This window comes from Pleurodeles waltl, chromosome 12, assembly GCF_031143425.1.
Source record: "Pleurodeles waltl isolate 20211129_DDA chromosome 12, aPleWal1.hap1.20221129, whole genome shotgun sequence".
Classification (NCBI taxonomy): Eukaryota; Metazoa; Chordata; class Amphibia; order Caudata; family Salamandridae; genus Pleurodeles; species Pleurodeles waltl.
The window spans coordinates 692,012,200-692,030,982 of NC_090451.1; the positions used below are offsets into that span (position 1 = coordinate 692,012,200).

General features: G+C 47.0%; 1 protein-coding gene across 1 annotated transcript in view; it reads right to left on the reverse strand.

The window, feature by feature from the left end:
* The window catches only part of GIGYF1 (GRB10 interacting GYF protein 1), a 656,843-nt gene that overhangs the window by 577,612 nt on the left and 60,448 nt on the right, over window positions 1–18,783 (reverse strand). Inside the window, exon 4 of the mRNA XM_069215543.1 lies at window positions 15,094–15,170. Coding sequence (XP_069071644.1) covers window positions 15,094–15,128 — 35 coding nt within the window. The 5' untranslated portion in view covers window positions 15,129–15,170. The remainder of the gene's footprint in view (window positions 1–15,093; window positions 15,171–18,783) is intronic.

The following is an 18,783-nucleotide window of genomic DNA, read 5'->3' on the forward strand; positions in this document are numbered from 1 at the left end:
CTGCCCCACCTGTCAAGCCAGTGGTAAGACAGGTGGGCATCCAAAGGCCCCCCTCATTCCACTTCCAGTGGTGGGGGTTCCCTTTGAAAGAGTGGGTGTGGACATAGTTGGTCCACTGGAACCTCCCACAGCCTCAGGAAATATGTATATCCTGGTAGTAGTGGATCATGCTACCAGGTATCCTGAAGCTATTCCCCTTAGGTCGACTACTGCCCCTGCAGTAGCCAAGGCCCTCATTGGTATCTTTACCAGAGTGGGTTTCCCTAAGGAGGTGGTGTCTGACAGAGGTACCAACTTCATGTCAGCATACCTAAAGCACATGTGGAATGAGTGTGGAGTGACTTATAAATTCACTACACCATACCATCCACAAACTAATGGCTTGGTTGAGAGATTCAACAAGACATTAAAAGGCATGATCATGGGGCTCCCAGAAAAGCTCAAAAGGAGATGGGATGTCCTCTTGCCATGTCTGCTTTTCGCTTACAGAGAGGTGCCACAGAAGGGAGTAGGATTCTCACCCTTTGAACTTCTGTTTGGTCATCCTGTAAGGGGACCACTTGCCCTTGTTAAAGAAGGCTGGGAGAGACCTCTCCATGAGCCTAAACAGGACATAGTGGACTATGTACTTGGCCTTCGCTCTAGAATGGCAGAGTACATGGAAAAGGCAACCAAAAACCTTGAGGCCAGCCAACAGCTCCAGAAGTTTTGGTATGACCAAAAGGCTGCACTGGTTGAGTTCCAACCAGGGCAGAAAGTCTGGGTTCTGGAGCCTGTGGCTCCCAGGGCACTCCAGGACAAATGGAGTGGCCCTTACCCAGTACTAGAAAGGAAGAGTCAGGTCACCTACCTGGTGGACCTGGGCACAAGCAGGAGCCCCAAGAGGGTGATCCATGTAAACCGCCTTAAGCTCTTCCACGACAGGGCTGATGTCAATCTGTTGATGGTAACAGATGAGGATCAGGAGGCAGAGAGTGAACCTCTCCCTGATCTTCTGTCATCAGACCCAAAAGATGGCACAGTAGATGGAGTGATCTACTCAGACACCCTCTCTGGCCAACAGCAAGCTGATTGTAGGAGAGTCCTACAACAGTTTCCTGAACTCTTCTCCTTAACCCCTGGTCAGACACACCTGTGTACCCATGATGTGGACACAGGAGACAGCATGCCTGTCAAGAACAAAATCTTTAGACAATCTGACCATGTTAAGGAAAGCATCAAGGTGGAAGTCCACAAGATGCTGGAATTGGGAGTAATTGAGCGCTCTGACAGCCCCTGGGCTAGCCCAGTGGTCTTAGTCCCCAAACCTCACACCAAAGATGGAAAGAAAGAGATGAGGTTTTGTGTGGACTACAGAGGGCTCAATTCTGTCACCAAGACAGATGCTCATCCAATTCCAAGAGCTGATGAGCTCATAGACAAATTAGGTGCTGCCAAATTCTTAAGTACCTTTGACTTAACAGCAGGGTACTGGCAAATAAAAATGGCACCGGGAGCAAAAGAGAAAACAGCATTCTCCACACCTGATGGGCATTATCAGTTTACTGTTATGCCCTTTGGTTTAAAGAATGCCCCTGCCACCTTCCAAAGGTTGGTGAATCAAGTCCTTGCTGGCTTGGAGTCCTTTAGCACAGCTTATCTTGATGATATTGCTGTCTTTAGCTCCACCTGGCAGGATCACCTGGTCCACCTGAAGAAGGTTTTGAAGGCTCTGCAATCTGCAGGCCTCTCTATCAAGGCATCCAAATGCCAGATAGGGCAGGGAACTGTGGTTTACTTGGGCCATCTTGTAGGTGGAGGCCAAGTTCAGCCACTCCAACCCAAGATCCAGACTATTCTGGACTGGGTAGCTCCAAAAACCCAGACTCAAGTCAGGGCATTCCTTGGCTTGACTGGGTATTACAGGAGGTTTGTGAAGGGATATGGATTAATTGTGACAGCCCTCACTGAACTCACCTCCAAGAAAATGCCCAAGAAAGTGAACTGGACTGTGGAATGCCAACAGGCCTTTGACACCCTGAAACAGGCAATGTGCTCAGCACCAGTTCTAAAAGCTCCAGATTATTCTAAGCAGTTCATTGTGCAGACTGATGCCTCTGAACATGGGATAGGGGCAGTTTTGTCCCAAACAAATGATGATGGCCTTGACCAGCCTGTTGCTTTCATTAGCAGGAGGTTACTCCCCAGGGAGCAGCGTTGGAGTGCCATTGAGAGGGAGGCCTTTGCTGTGGTTTGGTCCCTGAAGAAGCTGAGACCATACCTCTTTGGGACTCACTTCCTGGTTCAAACTGACCACAGACCTCTCAAATGGCTGATGCAAATGAAAGGTGAAAATCCTAAACTGTTGAGGTGGTCCATCTCCCTACAGGGAATGGACTTTATAGTGGAACACAGACCTGGGACTGCCCATGCCAATGCAGATGGCCTTTCCAGGTTCTTCCACTTAGACAATGAAGACTCTCTTGGGAAAGGTTAGTCTCATCCTCTTTCGTTTGGGGGGGGGGGTTGTGTAAGGAAATGCCTCCTTGGCATGGTTGCCCCCTGACTTTTTGCCTTTGCTGATGCTATGTTTACAATTGAAAGTGTGCTGAGGCCTGCTAACCAGGCCCCAGCACCAGTGTTCTTTCCCTAACCTGTACTTTTGTATCCACAATTGGCAGACCCTGGCATCCAGATAAGTCCCTTGTAACTGGTACTTCTAGTACCAAGGGCCCTGATGCCAAGGAAGGTCTCTAAGGGCTGCAGCATGTCTTATGCCACCCTGGAGACCTCTCACTCAGCACAGACACCCTGCTTGCCAGCTTGTGTGTGCTTGTGAGGACAAAACAAGTAAGTCGACATGGCACTCCCCTCAGGGTGCCATGCCAGCCTCTCACTGCCTATGCAGTATAGGTAAGACACCCCTCTAGCAGGCCTTACAGCCCTAAGGCAGGGTGCACTATACCATAGGTGAGGGTACCAGTGCATGAGCATGGTACCCCTACAGTGTCTAAACAAAACCTTAGACATTGTAAGTGCAGGGTAGCCATAAGAGTATATGGTCTGGGAGTTTGTCAAACACGAACTCCACAGCACCATAATGGCTACACTGAAAACTGGGAAGTTTGGTATCAAACTTCTCAGCACAATAAATGCACACTGATGCCAGTGTACATTTTATTGTCAAATACACCCCAGAGGGCACCTTAGAGGTGCCCCCTGAAACTTAACCGACTATCTGTGTAGGCTGACTAGTTTTAGCAGCCTGCCACAAACCGAGACATGTTGCTGGCCCCATGGGGAGAGTGCCTTTGTCACTCTGAGGCCAGTAACAAAGCCTGCACTGGGTGGAGATGCTAACACCTCCCCCAGGCAGGAATTGTCACACCTGGCGGTGAGCCTCAAAGGCTCACCTCCTTTGTGCCAACCCAGCAGGACACTCCAGCTAGTGGAGTTGCCCGCCCCCTCCGGCCAGGCCCCACTTTTGGCGGCAAGGCCGGAGAAAATAATGAGAAAAACAAGGAGGAGTCACTGGCCAGTCAGGACAGCCCCTAAGGTGTCCTGAGCTGAAGTGACTCTAACTTTTAGAAATCCTCCATCTTGCAGATGGAGGATTCCCCCAATAGGGTTAGGATTGTGACCCCCTCCCCTTGGGAGGAGGCACAAAGAGGGTGTACCCACCCTCAGGGCTAGTAGCCATTGGCTACTAACCCCCCAGACCTAAACACGCCCTTAAATTTAGTATTTAAGGGCTACCCTGAACCCTAGAAAATCAGATTCCTGCAACTACAAGAAGAAGGACTGCCCAGCTGAAAACCCCTGCAGCGGAAGACCAGAAGACGACAACTGCCTTGGCTCCAGAAACTCACCGGCCTGTCTCCTGCCTTCCAAAGATCCTGCTCCAGCGACGCCTTCCAAAGGGACCAGCGACCTAGACATCCTCTGAGGACTGCCCCTGCTTCGAAAAGACAAGAAACTCCCGAGGACAGCGGACCTGCTCCAAGAAAAGCTGCAACTTTGTTTCCAGCAGCTTTAAAGAACCCTGCAAGCTCCCCGCAAGAAGCGTGAGACTTGCAACACTGCACCCGGCGACCCAGACTCGGCTGGTGGCGATCCAACACCTCAGGAGGGACCCCAGGACTACTCTGATACTGTGAGTACCAAAACCTGTCCCCCCTGAGCCCCCACAGCGCCGCCTGCAGAAGGAATCCCGAGGCTTCCCCTGACCGCGACTCTTTGAACCTAAAGTCCCGACGCCTGGGAGAGACCCTGCACCCGCAGCCCCCAGGACCTGAAGGACCGGACTTTCACTGGAGGAGTGACCCCCAGGAGTCCCTCTCCCTCGCCCAAGTGGAGGTTTCCCCGAGGAATCCCCCCCTTGCCTGCCTGCAGCGCTGAAGAGATCCCGAGATCTCTCATAGACTAACATTGCGAACCCGACGCTTGTTTCTACACTGCACCCGGCCGCCCCCGCGCCGCTGAGGGTGAAATTTCTGTGTGGACTTGTGTCCCCCCCGGTGCCCTACAAAACCCCCCTGGTCTGCCCTCCGAAGACGCGGGTACCTACCTGCAAGCAGACCGGAACCGGGGCACCCCCTTCTCTCCATTCTAGCCTATGCGTTTTGGGCACCACTTTGAACTCCGCACCTGACCGGCCCTGAGCTGCTGGTGTGGTAACTTTGGGGTTGCTCTGAACCCCCAACGGTGGGCTACCTTGGACCAAGAACTAAGCCCTGTAAGTGTCTTACTTACCTGGCTAACCTAACAAATACTTACCTCCCCTAGGAACTGTGAAAATTGCACTAAGTGTCCACTTTTAAAACAGCTATTTGTGAATAACTTGAAAAGTATACATGCAATTTTGATGATTTGAAGTTCCTAAAGTACTTACCTGCAATACCTTTCGAATGAGATATTACATGTAGAATTTGAACCTGTGGTTCTTAAAATAAACTAAGAAAAGATATTTTTCTATATAAAAACCTATTGGCTGGATTTGTCTCTGAGTGTGTGTACCTCATTTATTGTCTATGTGTATGTACAACAAATGCTTAACACTACTCCTTGGATAAGCCTACTGCTCGACCACACTACCACAAAATAGAGCATTAGTATTATCTATTTTTACCACTATTTTACCTCTAAGGGGAACCCTTGGACTCTGTGCATGCTATTCCTTACTTTGAAATAGCACATACAGAGCCAACTTCCTACAAGGAGAAAGCTAGATTTGATTTTTGCAGATGTAGTAAATATCCTACTATATCTTTTGGAGATGCGTGCAATGGTTGAATTTGATTATTATGGCAGTAACAAACAAATCTTTTCCATTTATTTGCATAGCAGTGTCTAGTGGAAGGTTTTCTAGCTTGTTTTATGACCTCCATACATTCCTGTGTGAGGTCTAAGTGTCCGAATTCTAGGATTTCAGGAGCCAAATTGCTAGATTCAGCGATGCTGGGTTTGGATGCCTGATCTGTTGTTTGTGTTGTGTTAACAGATCTGGTCTGTTGGGTAGCTTGACATGAGGTACTACTGACAGGTCTAGTAGTGTTGTATACCAAGGTTGTCTTGCCCATGTTGGTGCTATTAGTATGAGTTTGAGTTTGTTTTGACTCAATCTGTTTACTAGATATGGAAGGAGAGGGAGAGGGGGAAAAGCGTACGCAAATATCCCTGACCAATTCATCCATAGAGCATTGCCTTGGGATTGATGGTGTGGGTACCTGGATGCGAAGTTTTGGCATTTTGAGTTTTCTTTTGTTGCAAATAGATCTATTTGAGGAGTTCCCCAAATTTGAAAGTAAGTGTTCAGTATTTGGGGGTGAATTTCCCATTCGTGGGTTTGTTGGTGATCCCGAGAGAGATTGTCTGCTAGCTGGTTTTGGATCCCTGGAATAAATTATGCTATTAGGCGAATGTGGTTGTGAATTGCCCAATGCCATATTTTTTGTGTTAGGAGACACAACTTTGTTGAGTGTGTCCCCCCCTGTTTGTTTAAATAATACATTGTTGTCATGTTGTCTGTTTTGACAAGAATGTATTTGTGGGTTATCATGGGTTGAAATGCTTTCAACGCTAGAAATACTGCTAACAGTTCTATGTGATTTATGTGAAACTTCCTTTGATGTATGTCCCATTGTCCTTGGATGCTGTGTTGATTGAGGTGTGCTCCCCACCCTGTCATGGAAGCATCCGTTGTTATGACGTATTGTGGCACTGGGTCTTGGGAAGGCCGCCCTTTGTTTAAATTTGTACTGTTCCACCATAGAAGCGAGAGGTATGTTTGGCGGTCTATCAACACCAGATCTAGAAGTTGACCCAGTGCATGTGACCATTGTGATGCTAGGCATTGTTGTAGGGGCCGCATGTGCAATCTTGCGTTTGGGACAATGGCTATGCATGAGGACATCATGCCTAGGAGTTTTAATACCATTTTTGCTTGTATCTTTTGTGTTGGATACATGGCCTGTATCACCTTGTGAAATGTTTGAACCCTTTGTGGACTTGGAGTGGCTATCCCTTTTGTTGTGTTGATTGTCGCTCCTAAGTATTGCTGTGTTTGACACGGCAAAAGGTGTGACTTTGCATAGTTGATGGAGAAACCCAGCTTGTGAAGGGTCTGTATGACATACTTTGTGTGACGTGAACACCTTGTTAGTGTGTTGGTTTTGATTAACCAGTCGTCTAAGTAAGGGAACACGTGTATCTGCTGCCTTCTGATATGTGCAGCTACTACTGCCAGGCATTTTGTAAAGACTCTTGGCGCAGTTGTTATTCCAAATGGAAAACTTTGAATTGGTAATGTATTCCTTTGAATACGAACCTTAGGTATTTCCTGTGGGAAGGATGTATTGGTATGTGGAAATACGCATCCTTTAGGTCTAATGTTGTCATGTAGTCTTGCTGTTTGAGCAGTGGGATTACGTCTTGTAATGTGACCATGTGAAAGTGGTCTGATTTGATGTAGGTATTTAGTGTTCTGAGATCTAGTATTGGTCTCAGAGTTTTGTCCTTCTTTGGTATTAGAAAGTACAGTGAGTAAACTCCTGTGTTTTTTTTTGTAGGCTTGGTACTAATTCTATTGCGTCCTTTTGTAGTAATGCTTGAACTTCTAGTCCTAGAAGATCTATATGCTGTTTTGACATATTGTGTGTTTTCGGTGGGACGTTTGGAGGGAATTTGTGAAATTCTATGCAATAGCCATGTTGGATAATTGCTAAGACCCAAGTGTCTGTTGTTATTTCTTCCCAAGATTTGTAGAATTGGCTTAGTCTTCCCCCCACTGGTGTTGTGTGATGGGGTTGTGTGACTTGTGAGTCATTGTTTAGTTTGAGGGGTTTTGGGACCTTGAAATTTTCCCAGACTTCTTGGGAATTGGCCTCCTCTATATTGTCCCCGAAAACCTCCCCTTTGATATTGACCCTGGTAGGTAGGTGGTCTTGTCTGTGAAGTGTTGGTTTCTGTGGGTTGACCCCGAAACCCTCCCCTAAAAGGTGTCTTCCGAAATGTGCCTCTGCTCTGTGGGGAGTAGAGTGCGCCCATGGCTTTGGCTGTATCAGTGTCCTTTTTTAGTTTTTCAATGGCAGTGTCTACCTCCGGCCCAAACAATTGCTGTTCATTAAACGGCATATTGAGCACAGCCTGTTGGATTTCGGGTTTGAACCCAGAAGTGCGCAGCCAAGCGTGCCTCCGTATTGTGACTGCAGTGTTTATTGTCCTTGCAGCTGTATCGGCTGCATCCATGGAAGACCGTATCTGATTGTTCGAGATACTTTGTCCCTCTTCCACCACTTGTTGCGCTCTTTTTTGGAACTCTTTGGGAAGGTGTTCGATGAAATGTTGCATTTCATCCCAATGAGCCCTGTCGTATCTTGCCAAGAGTGCTTGGGAGTTGGCGATACGCCACTGATTTGCTGCTTGTGCTGCAACTCTTTTTCCCGCTGCATCAAATTTGCATCTCTCCTTGTCTGGAGGTGGTGCGTCGCCTGATGTATGAGAATTGGCTCTTTTACGAGCTGCCCCCACAACTACTGAGTCCGGTGTTAGTTGTGTTGTAATAAATATTGGGTCTGTGGGAGGTGCCTTATATTTTTTCTCCACCCTTGGAGTTATGGCTCTGCCTTTAACAGGCTCCTGAAATATTTATTTTGAGTGCCTTAGCATTCCTGGGAGCATGGGAAGGCTAGCTATGGGTGGAGGACAGGGTATTAAAGAGAAAGTCATCCTCAATAGGTTCCGAATGTAGTGAGACATTGTGGAATTCGGCTGCCCTTGCGACCACCTGTGCATATGATGTACTGTCCTCAGGTGGTGACAGTTTTTTTGGATAGGAGTCTGGACTATTGTCAGACACTGGGGCGTCGTAGAGGTCCAATGCATCGGGATCATCTTGGCTCATTGTGGTATGAGCTGGTGAGTGCGTTAGTGGTGGAGTTTGCGCCGGTGATGCATGTTGTAGGAAGTTGGCTCTGTATGTGCTATTTCAAAGTAAGGAATAGCATGCACAGAGTCCAAGGGTTCCCCTTAGAGGTAAAATAGTGGTAAAGAGAGATAATACTAATGCTCTATTTTGTGGTAGTGTGGTCGAGCAGTAGGCTTATCAGAGGAGTAGTGTTAAGCATTTGTTGTACATACACAGACAATAAATGAGGTACACACACTCAGAGACAAATCCAGCCAATAGGTTTTGTTATAGAAAAATATCTTTTCTTAGTTTATTTTAAGAACCACAGGTTCAAATTTTACATGTAATATCTCATTTGAAAGGTATTGCAGGTAAGTACTCTAGGAACTTTGAATCATTACTTTAGCATGTATACTTTTTACATAAAACACAATAAGCTGTTTTAAAAGTGGACACAGTGCAATTTTCACAGTTCCTGGGGGAGGTAAGTTTTTGTTAGTTTTGTCAGGTAAGTAAATCACTTACAAGTCTCAGGTTTGGGTCCAAGGTAGCCCACCGTTGGGGGTTCAGAGCAACCCCAAAGTTATCACACCAGCAGCTCAGGGCCGGTCAGGTGCAAAGGTCAAAGAGGTGCCCAAAACGCATAGGCTATAATGGAGAGAAGGGGGTGCCCCGGTTCCAGTCTGCCAGCAGGTAAGTACCCGCGTCTTCGGAGGGCAGACCAGGGGGGTTTTGTAGGGCACCGGGGGGGACAAGTCCGCACAGAAAGTACACCCTCAGCAGTGCAGGGGCGGCCGGGTGCAGTGTGCAAACAAGCGTCGGGTTTCCTTTAGTTTTCAATGGGAGACCAAGGGGTCTCTTCAGCGATGCAGGCAGGCAAAGGGGGGGGCTCCTCGGGGTAGCCACCACCTGGGCAAGGGAGAGGGCCTCCTGGGGGTCACTCCTGCACAGAAGTTCCGTTTCTTTAGGGGCTGGGGGCTGCGGGTGCAGGGTCTTTCCCAGCCGTCGGGAAATGGAGTTCAGACAGTCGCGGTCAGGAGGAGCCTGGGGATTCCCTCTGCAGGCGTCGCTGTGGGGGCTCAGGGGGGACAACTTTGGTTACTCACAGTCGTAGAGTCGCAGGAGGGTCCTCCCTGAGTTGGTTGTTCTCCACCAGTCGAGTCGGGGTCGCCGGGTGCAGTGTTGCAAGTCTCACGCTTCTTGCGGGGAGTTGCAGGGGTCTTTAAATCTGCTCCTTGTAACAAAGTTGCAGTTCTTTTGGAGCAGTGCCGCTGTCCTCGGGAGTTTCTTGTCTTTTTCGAAGCAGGGCAGTCCTCAGAGGATTCAGAGGTCGCTGGTCCCTTGGAAAGCGTCGCTGGAGCAGGGTTCTTTGGAAGGCAGGAGACAGTCCGGTAAGTCTGGGGCCAAGGCAGTTGGTGTCTTCCGTTCTTCCTCTGCAGGGGTTTTTCAGCTCAGCAGTCCTTCTTCTTGTAGTTGCAGGAATCTAAATTCTAGGTTCAGGGAGAGCCCTTAAATACTAAATTTATGGGCGTGTTTAGGTCTGGGGGGTTAGTAGCCAATGGCTACTAGCCCGGAGGGTGAGTACACCCTCTTTGTGCCTCCTCCCAAGGGGAGGGGGTCACATCCCTAATCCTATTGGGGGAATCCTCCATCTGCAAGATGGAGGATTTCTAAAAGTTAGAGTCACCTCAGCTCAGGACACCTTAGGGGCTGTCCTGACTGGCCAGTGACTCCTCCTTGTTGTTTTCTTTGTTTCCTCCAGCCTTGCCGCCAAAAGTGGGGGCCGTGGCCGGAGGGGGCGGGCAACTCCACTAAGCTGGAGTGTCCTGCGGTGCTGTGACAAAGGGGTGAGCCTTTGAGGCTCACCGCCAGGTGTTACAGCTCCTGCCTGGGGGAGGTGTTAGCATCTCCACCCAGTGCAGGCTTTGTTACTGGCCTCAGAGTGACAAAGGCACTCTCCCCATGGGGCCAGCAACATGTCTCTAGTGTGGCAGGCTGCTGGAACCAGTCAGCCTACACAGATAGTCGGTTAGGTTTCAGGGGGCACCTCTAAGGTGCCCTCTGTGGTGTATTTTACAATAAAATGTACACTGGCATCAGTGTGCATTTATTGTGCTGAGAAGTTTGATACCAAACTTCCCAGTTTTCAGTGTAGCCATTATGGTGCTGTGGAGTTCGTGTAAAACAGACTCCCAGACCATATACTCTTATGGCTACCCTGCACTTACAATGTCTAAGGATTTGCTTAGACACTGTAGGGGCACAGTGCTCATGCACTGGTGCCCTCACCTATGGTATAGTGCACCCTGCCTTAGGGCTGTAAGGCCTGCTAGAGGGGTGTCTTACCTATACTGCATAGGCAGCGAGAGGCTGGCATGGCACCCTGAGGGGAGTGCCATGTCGACTTACTCGTTTTGTTCTCACCAGCACACACAAGCTGGCAAGCAGTGTGTCTGTGCTGAGTGAGGGGTCTCCAGGGTGGCATAAGACATGCTGCAGCCCTTAGAGACCTTCCCTGGCATCAGGGCCTTTGGTACCAGAGGTACCAGTTACAAGGGACTTATCTGGATGCCAGGGTGTGCCAATTGTGGAATCAAAAGTACAGGTTAGGGAAAGAACACTGGTGCTGGGGCCTGGTTAGCAGGCCTCAGCACATTTTCAATTCAAAACATAGCATCAGCAAAGGCAAAAAGTCAGGGGGTAACCATGCCAAGGAGGCATTTCCTTACACATGTGTTGATTGTGGTGGAGAAGGTGGTGGTGTAACTTTCTTTACCACCTTTGCTTGTGGTTGCTTGTCCCCTTGTTGGAAAACAAGTTTCCTTTTCATCTTGATTGGGGGAAGGGTGGTTATCTTCCCTGTGTCTTCCTGGTTGTGAAGCCTCCTTTGAGTGTAGTCAGTCTCTACAGTTTGAAGCTCTTCCCCAAATCTATGCAATTGGGTGTTTAGTCCTTGTTCCTCTGTATAGGAACTAAGTTTCGGTTCCGAGGCTTTTTTCGGGACCGAAACCGTTTCGGTAGGCTTTTTAGGCTCCGAAGAAGATTTTTGATTTCGGTGTGGGATCTCGGTGCCGAACATCTTCGGTGCCGCTGTCTCTGCGCTGAATTTTCTCGGAGCCGGTGTCTCGGCTACGAGGTTGCTGTGTGGCAGTATCACGACCGGAGTCGGACGACTTCGACACCAGCATGCCCTTTTTCGGTGCCGTGGCTCGGACACCTAGTTTTTGGGTTAAGCCATGGCCTGTTGGCAGTGGCGTCCCCATGGCTTTTGTGGACTTTTCGTGAGTCCAAATTTTCGACGTCTTACTCACGGTTATGTCTTCGGCATCGGATTCCCCCGAATCCGACTCGTGGATTGAGAGCGCTTCCTCTTCGTCCTCGAACCGTTGTTGTCCTGTCGGCGTGGACGCCATTTGGAATCTCCTGGCTCTTCGGTCTCTGAGCGTCTTCCTCGACCGAAACGCTCGACAAGCTTCACACGTATCCTCCTTGTGCTCGGGGGACAGGCACAAGTTACAGACCAGATGCTGATCCGTATACGGATATTTATTATGGCATTTAGGACAGAAGCGGAACGGGGTCCGTTCCATCAGTCTTGAAGTCGCACGCGGTCGGGCCGACCAGGCCTCGACGGGGGATCGAAATTACCCCAAAGGGCCACCGGAGCTCTTCAAGATTCAGTGTCGATTTGTTCTAATTAACCCGATACCGAACGCAACAATACCGACAATTTTTTCCGAGATTCTAACTAACTTTCCGACCCGAAACACAGAGCGAAAAGGAACACGTCCGAACCCGATGACGGAAAAAAAAACAATCTAAGATGGAGTCGACGCCCATGCACAATGGAACCGAAAGGGGAGGAGTCCCTCGGTCTCGTGACTCGAAAAGACTTCTTCGAAGAAAAACAACTTGTAACACTCCGAGCCCAACACCAGACGGCGCACTATGCACAGCATGTGTATCTGCAGCTACACCTGCCATCGAACACATATATACACACACATACATATATCAATATGGTCTTCAGATGAGTTTATATTTCTTTTGTGCCCATTGTGTCTATGACGGCTTCATTGAAGACTGGTAAATTTGGTATCTAACTTCTAAGCACAATAAACCCACACTGATGCCATTGGTACATTTATTGTAAAATGTACACAGAGCCTATTTGACCCAAACCTCTAGTGTAGGGCTGACCGGTCTCGGCCAGCCAGCCACTAACAGACAAGTGTCTGACCCCATGGGGAGAGAGCCTTTGTGCTCTCTGGGGTCAGGGACAAAGCCTGCTCTGGGTGAAGGTGCTTCCACCACCACCCTTCCCTCCCCCCACAGGAAATGCAACACTCAGAGGTGAGCCTCAAAGGCTTCTGTCTCCTGTAACATTGCCCCTAGACACTGCAGCCAGTGGAAGTACCGGGAGGAGTGTCCACCCCAGCTAGGACCACCCCTAGGCTGCCGAGAGCTGAGGTGAAGCCCTCCTGGCAGAGTCCTCCATCTTGCTTTGGAGGGAATTAGCCAGTAGAGATAGCTAAGTTCCTCTCTCCCCAAAGGGAGTGGGCACAGTAAGGGTGTAGCTACCCTCAGGGACAGTAGCCATTGGCTACTGCCCACTGAACCCTGTAAGACCATTAAATCTAGTATTTAGGGGCACCCCTGAACCTTGCTCTTCAGATTTGTGGCAATCTGAAAAGAACAATAAGGACTGAAAAGATGCACCAGCAGAGAAGACTCCAGACGACAACTGAACTGGCCCCAGTCCTACTGGCCTGTCTACGGCTTCAAGAATCCTGATACAAGAAGGCGACTTGTCCTGCAGGATCAGCCACCTCTTCAAACTTTTTTTTTTTTTTGCAAACTGCAGAGCCTTTAGCTAAGCTTCCAGGCCCAATAGGAGAAAGAAAAAAATTTGAAGATGGCGACCACGAGTGGCAGCTTCAGAGAAAGGCGGCCAGATAGGACACCAAATGTGGGACCATAGATGCCCAAAGAACAAATAAAATAACGAATAAAAAGAGAGGACTACTACACTTTGCATTTAAAAAAGCAATCACATGTAGAGGAATGGCACACCTAATAGCTCTGAACAATGAAAAAACTCAAAATCAAGACAGGAGATAAACTGGCACAAAACAGAGATGCGACTAGAAGCAAACAAGTTTGGAACAAATTAGGATAACCTACACATGAGGACGCCTCAAACCAGGCATGGCCACACAAAGCTCAGTACGTCTGGAGACCAACACTTTACGTTCAAGCCAACAGGAACACCAACTTAGTGTAATGTAGTACAGATATCAGTTCAATAGACATGGAAAATGCCACTTACCCAGTGTACATCTGTTCGTGGCATGCTCCACTGCGGATTCACATGCTGTGAATACATCTGCTATCTAGTGTTGGGCTCGGAGTGCAGCATACAAGATAATGTAGGCTATTTACTTCATTTACAAAAATCAAATTTAGCATTCTCGCTGCAATTTCCACATATTTGCAAAATATACAGAACAGCTCTTTACTTAGAGTTCCTGTTATTAAAGCCTTCATGGAAGGTTTAAAACACATCATCCCTCCCAGAACACTGCCAGTTCCTTCGTGGAATTTAAACATAGTGCTTACGCGACTTATGGGCCCAACATTTGAACCTATGCACTCATGTCAAATGCAATTCTTAACATGGAAGGTTGCCTTCCTAGTCGCAATTACATCATTGTGAGGAGTTAGTGAAATTCAAGCTTTCACTATTGAAGAACCGTTAATACAAGTACAGAAAGTCGTGCTACGAACTAACCCTAAATTTCTTCCTAAAGTAGTATCACCTTTTCATAGCAAACAAACAGTGGAACTACCAGTCTTCTTTCCATAGCTAGATTCTGTGGCAGAAAGAGCTCTACATACATTAGACATTAAAAGAGCTCTAATGTACTACATCGATAGAACAAACCCATTCAGGAAAACTAAACAGCTATTTGTAGCTTTTCAAAAACCTCATACTGGTAACCCCATTTCAAAACAAGGTTTAGCAAGATGGATAGTAAAATGCATCCAAACATGTTACCTTAAAGCTAAAAGACAACTCTTAGTTGCACCTAAAGCACCCTCCACAAGGAAGAAAGGTGCTACAATGGCCTTCTTAGGAAATATACCAATGGCTGAAATATGTAAAGCAGCTACTTGGTCAACACCACATACATTTACTAAACATTATTTTGTAGATATTTTATCAGCACAGCAAGCCACAGTAGGTCAAGCAGTACTAAGAACATTATTTCAAACAACTTCAACTCCTACAGGCTAACCACCGCTTTTATGGGAGGAATAACTGCTTGTAGTCTATGCACAGCATGTGTATCTGCAGCTACACATGCCATCAAACGGAAAATGTCACTTACCCAGTGTACGTCTGTTCGCAGCATGTTCCGCTGTAGATTCACAAGCACCCACTTTTCTTTATACTCTATCACTCCTACATTACCCTCTGCGGGAAAACAATCTAACATGGAGTTGATGCCCATGCGCAATGAAGCCGAAGAGAAGGAGTAACTCTATCCCGTGACTCAAAAACACTTCTTCGAAGAAAAACAACTTGTAACACTGCAAGCCCAACACTAGACGGCAGACGTATGCACAGCATGTGTATCTGCAGCTACACATGCCATCGAACATATATATATATATATATATATATATAAAAAGAATATCCATACCATTCTGGTCCAAAGTTGAGAGTCTCAGCAGCCATAGCTCTCTCCCCTTTTAATCCTTTATTTTCCTCTACAGTGACCTGAAAGACAAGGAGTGACACATTAATTAATTGGCGTAGAACTGTAACTTTACAAATTGAGACCTCAAAGACATATCAGAAAAGGCTAGGCATGTGAATCCTTTATCATCAATGCTCCCAATGCCATTTGGCAAAGGACACAAGACAGGTGCTTTGATTAGCCACTCACATTAATAATCTACCTTGAATAAATACCTTTAGAGTCAATGGGATTCAATGTTCACTACCATTTAACTGTTGGACCGCCTTCAAGGGAAAACCATGGGGGCAGTAAGGTCGAAGTAGCAGGAGCAAATAAGCATTGGCAAAGCCAATAGGTCTTGCTTATGCGAGGTGCATTTGCTTTATTAATGTGTTATACACTAGTGTGGCTGCTGTTCAGCATGGCTAAAAGTTAGTGGAGTGGATTAGATTGGGGTGGGAAACATTTGGGTGTATTGGGGTAAAATGGGAATGCCAGTGCAGTCTTAGAATCCAGCGTTGCCCCTAGAAAGACATTTGTTACTGTCATGGAGACTACTACTTATGGTTTAAGGAAAACCCTAAGCGTTCAAAGGTTGTTATCACAGCATGAATGTTCCTATGGCGTTTTTGTTTTGTCTTTGCCTTCACCAGCCAGTTGTCTAGGTATGGTAGCACATGTACACCCTTCCTTCTCAGAAAGGCTGCAACTGCTGTGAGTATTTTTTTTAAAGACCCTTGGTGCCAACTTTATCCCGAATGGTAAGACTCTGAACTGGTAGTGTAGTTTGAGTACACATTGTAGGTACGTTTTGTGTGCTTGATTCATGGGTATGTGCAAATAGGCATCCTTCAAATCTAATGTCATATACTCCTTTTTTGTAGGAGTGGAAATGCTCCCTCAAGTGTTGCCATCTTGAAATGTTGACGGATGATCTTGTTCATGAACCTCAGGTCCAGTTTGGCCTTAGAGTGAGGCCTTGTTTTAAAACCAAGAAGTAAAATGAGTAGTTTTGTTTTGTTCCCTTACTCGTACCTTTTCCGTTGCTTGCTTTTGTTTAAGTTCTTTGACTTCCTTCCTGAGTTGTACGAGTTCCACATTGACACTTTTTGTTTGTGAGATTTGTGGTGTTTTTATTAGTTCTATGCAGTACCCATTTTGTATCAAGTTTAAAATCAAATTACCTGTGGTGATTTCAGTTTACTGTTGTGGGTAGTTTCCAAGTCTGCCTCCCACTGGTGTTTTGTGGGGGCTTGTTTGGTTGCAGAGTCACTTACTGGTAGCTCCTGCTGTTCCTAAGGAGGTTTGTCCTCTTTCCCTTCCTCTAGAACAAAAAGGACTGCCTTGCAGGATGTTGCCACTGTTGGTACATGGTCTGTAGTGCATTTTTTAGGAGCTGCTTTGGCCTTGGTGCTGTTGTTGACCCGATGACCAAAAAGCGTCTTCCTCTGAAGGGTTTTTTGATGATGGAGGTTGGTATTTCCTGCTTAAAGCCCCATATTCTGAGGCAGACATGGTTTCTTAATGTTGTGCCCGTGCACATTTGCCTGGTCCCATTGTTGATGACTGTAACCATTTAGCAGTGCGTTTGAATTGGCAATTCACCAATGCACTGCCACTTCATTCCATCTTTCAGCCCACCATGTCTAGCCTTTCGCTTTCCTTTTCTGGTGAAGGCCGGGTTTAGGTTTGTGAATTGCTCCTCCTCGTGGCAGAAGTGAAAATGAAGAAATCTGCTGGAGTCCTCGCATGAATAAACCTGGGATCTTTGTTTGAAGGCTTAGATTTATTTTCCACTCGAGGGGTGACTGCAGTGGCTGTGGTAGGTTCCTTGAATGTCACTTTGCCTTGATCCAAAATGCTAGGCAGCATTGGGAGGGATAGGCTCCCCTTATTGGCAGGCGTTATTGGCAGGAGAAAACATGAATCTCTCGTCATACTCCAGTGTACCCAATATGTTTCTACAGCCCTTCTTACAGACTATTGTACATTGTGAAGACGTGGGGTGGTGATGTCCACAAGGGTTGTGTGTCTACCTCTACTTCTGTTTCAAGGTTGACTCAACACCTCGGCGAATCCTCCTGCTCTTTTTTTCGCCTTCAAAAAAACTCTTCAAGAGGTTCCCAGGGATAGTGGAGCTTCCAAGGCAGGTTACTCTTCATCAGCGTCGAGAGCCGTTAAAGGTTTGCTTGGAATACTGATTTCCCTTTATGAGTTGAACACCTTTTTTGTGTTGGACAAGCACTGTTATTTCTGCTTCTAGCATTCGCCTCTTCCTTTTGACCTCTTGCACTTTTTCACCGTCAGGGTTGTCTTTGCTTTTTGGCGTTGACCGTTCAGTCTCCAAAGGTTTTGGCTTCGCCTTCGAGGTCTCTCAGCCAGAAGACCCTTTCAGCACTTTTACCACATTGCCATAGTCAGTATCGTGTGGTTTGGTTCCATGGGCTTCTTTTGTTCGTTGTTGACCTTCAATCCTCTGTTTCCCGGACGTAAAAGTGGTCGGGTGTGCTTTTTTCTCTCCAAGGATTCACCTCTGAGCCTTTCCGCATTTTGATTACATTATGAAACTTTGTTTTAGTGACAGTCACCGCCTTCTTGTCCGCTTGTCGCTTTTCAAAGTCTGCTTCTAGTATCTTGTTGTCCGAACCTCCGCTTGCTGTTTCTTTGAAGTTCTCGTCATCATTGCTAGACAGTCCTAGATCTTTTAGAAACATATGTGGCTGCTGAACAACCCCCATGGTCTGCCCTCCGAGCATGAAGGTACTTACCTGTTGGCAGACTGCAACCAGGAACCTATGTGTTTTGGGCACCTCTTTGACCTCTGCACCTGGCCGGCCCTGAGCTGCTGGTGTGCTAACTTTGGGGTTGCCTTGAACCCCTAACGGACGGCTGCCTAAGCCCAGGAACTTAAACTTGTAAGTGTCTTACTTACCTCATAATCTAACCAATACTTACCTCCCCCACGAACTGTTGATTTTTGCACTGTCTACTTTTAAAATAGCTTATTGCCATTTTAACAAAAACTGTATATGTTATTGCTCTAATTCGAAGTTCCTAACTTACATGTGAGGAGTACCTTGCATTTTATGTATTTACTTCAAATCTTGAACTTGTGGTTCTAAACATAAATTAAGGAAATATATTTTTCTATACAAAAACCTATTGGCCTGTAGTAAGTCTTTGAATGTGTGTTCCTCATGTATTGCCTGTGTGTGTACAACAAATGCTTAACACTACCCTCTGATAAGCCCAATGCTTGACCACACTACCACAAAATAGAGAATTAGAATTATCTAATTTTGCAACTATCTTAGCTCTAAGGGGAATCCCTGGACTCTGTGCACACTATCACTCACTGTGAGATAGTATATACAGAGCCAATTTCCTACAGACTGCAGCAAGGGTGTCAAGGTTTCGATTTGTGATGGAAGGAGGCTGGACCGAAACCAAAAGAGGTCAGTCAGCAGTGTTGGGAAAGGCCATGCCAGAGGAAGCCTTACGAGAAGCCAGACATATCCAATGGCACCACAGCAGAAACAGAATACTTGGAAACATTTTTAAAGAGTTGCAGTATGACCTACTTGAGGGCTTTCATCTGCAGTCAACAATGGCATAAGAAACTGGCGCATCAGCTCAAAAGCTGGGTGGGCT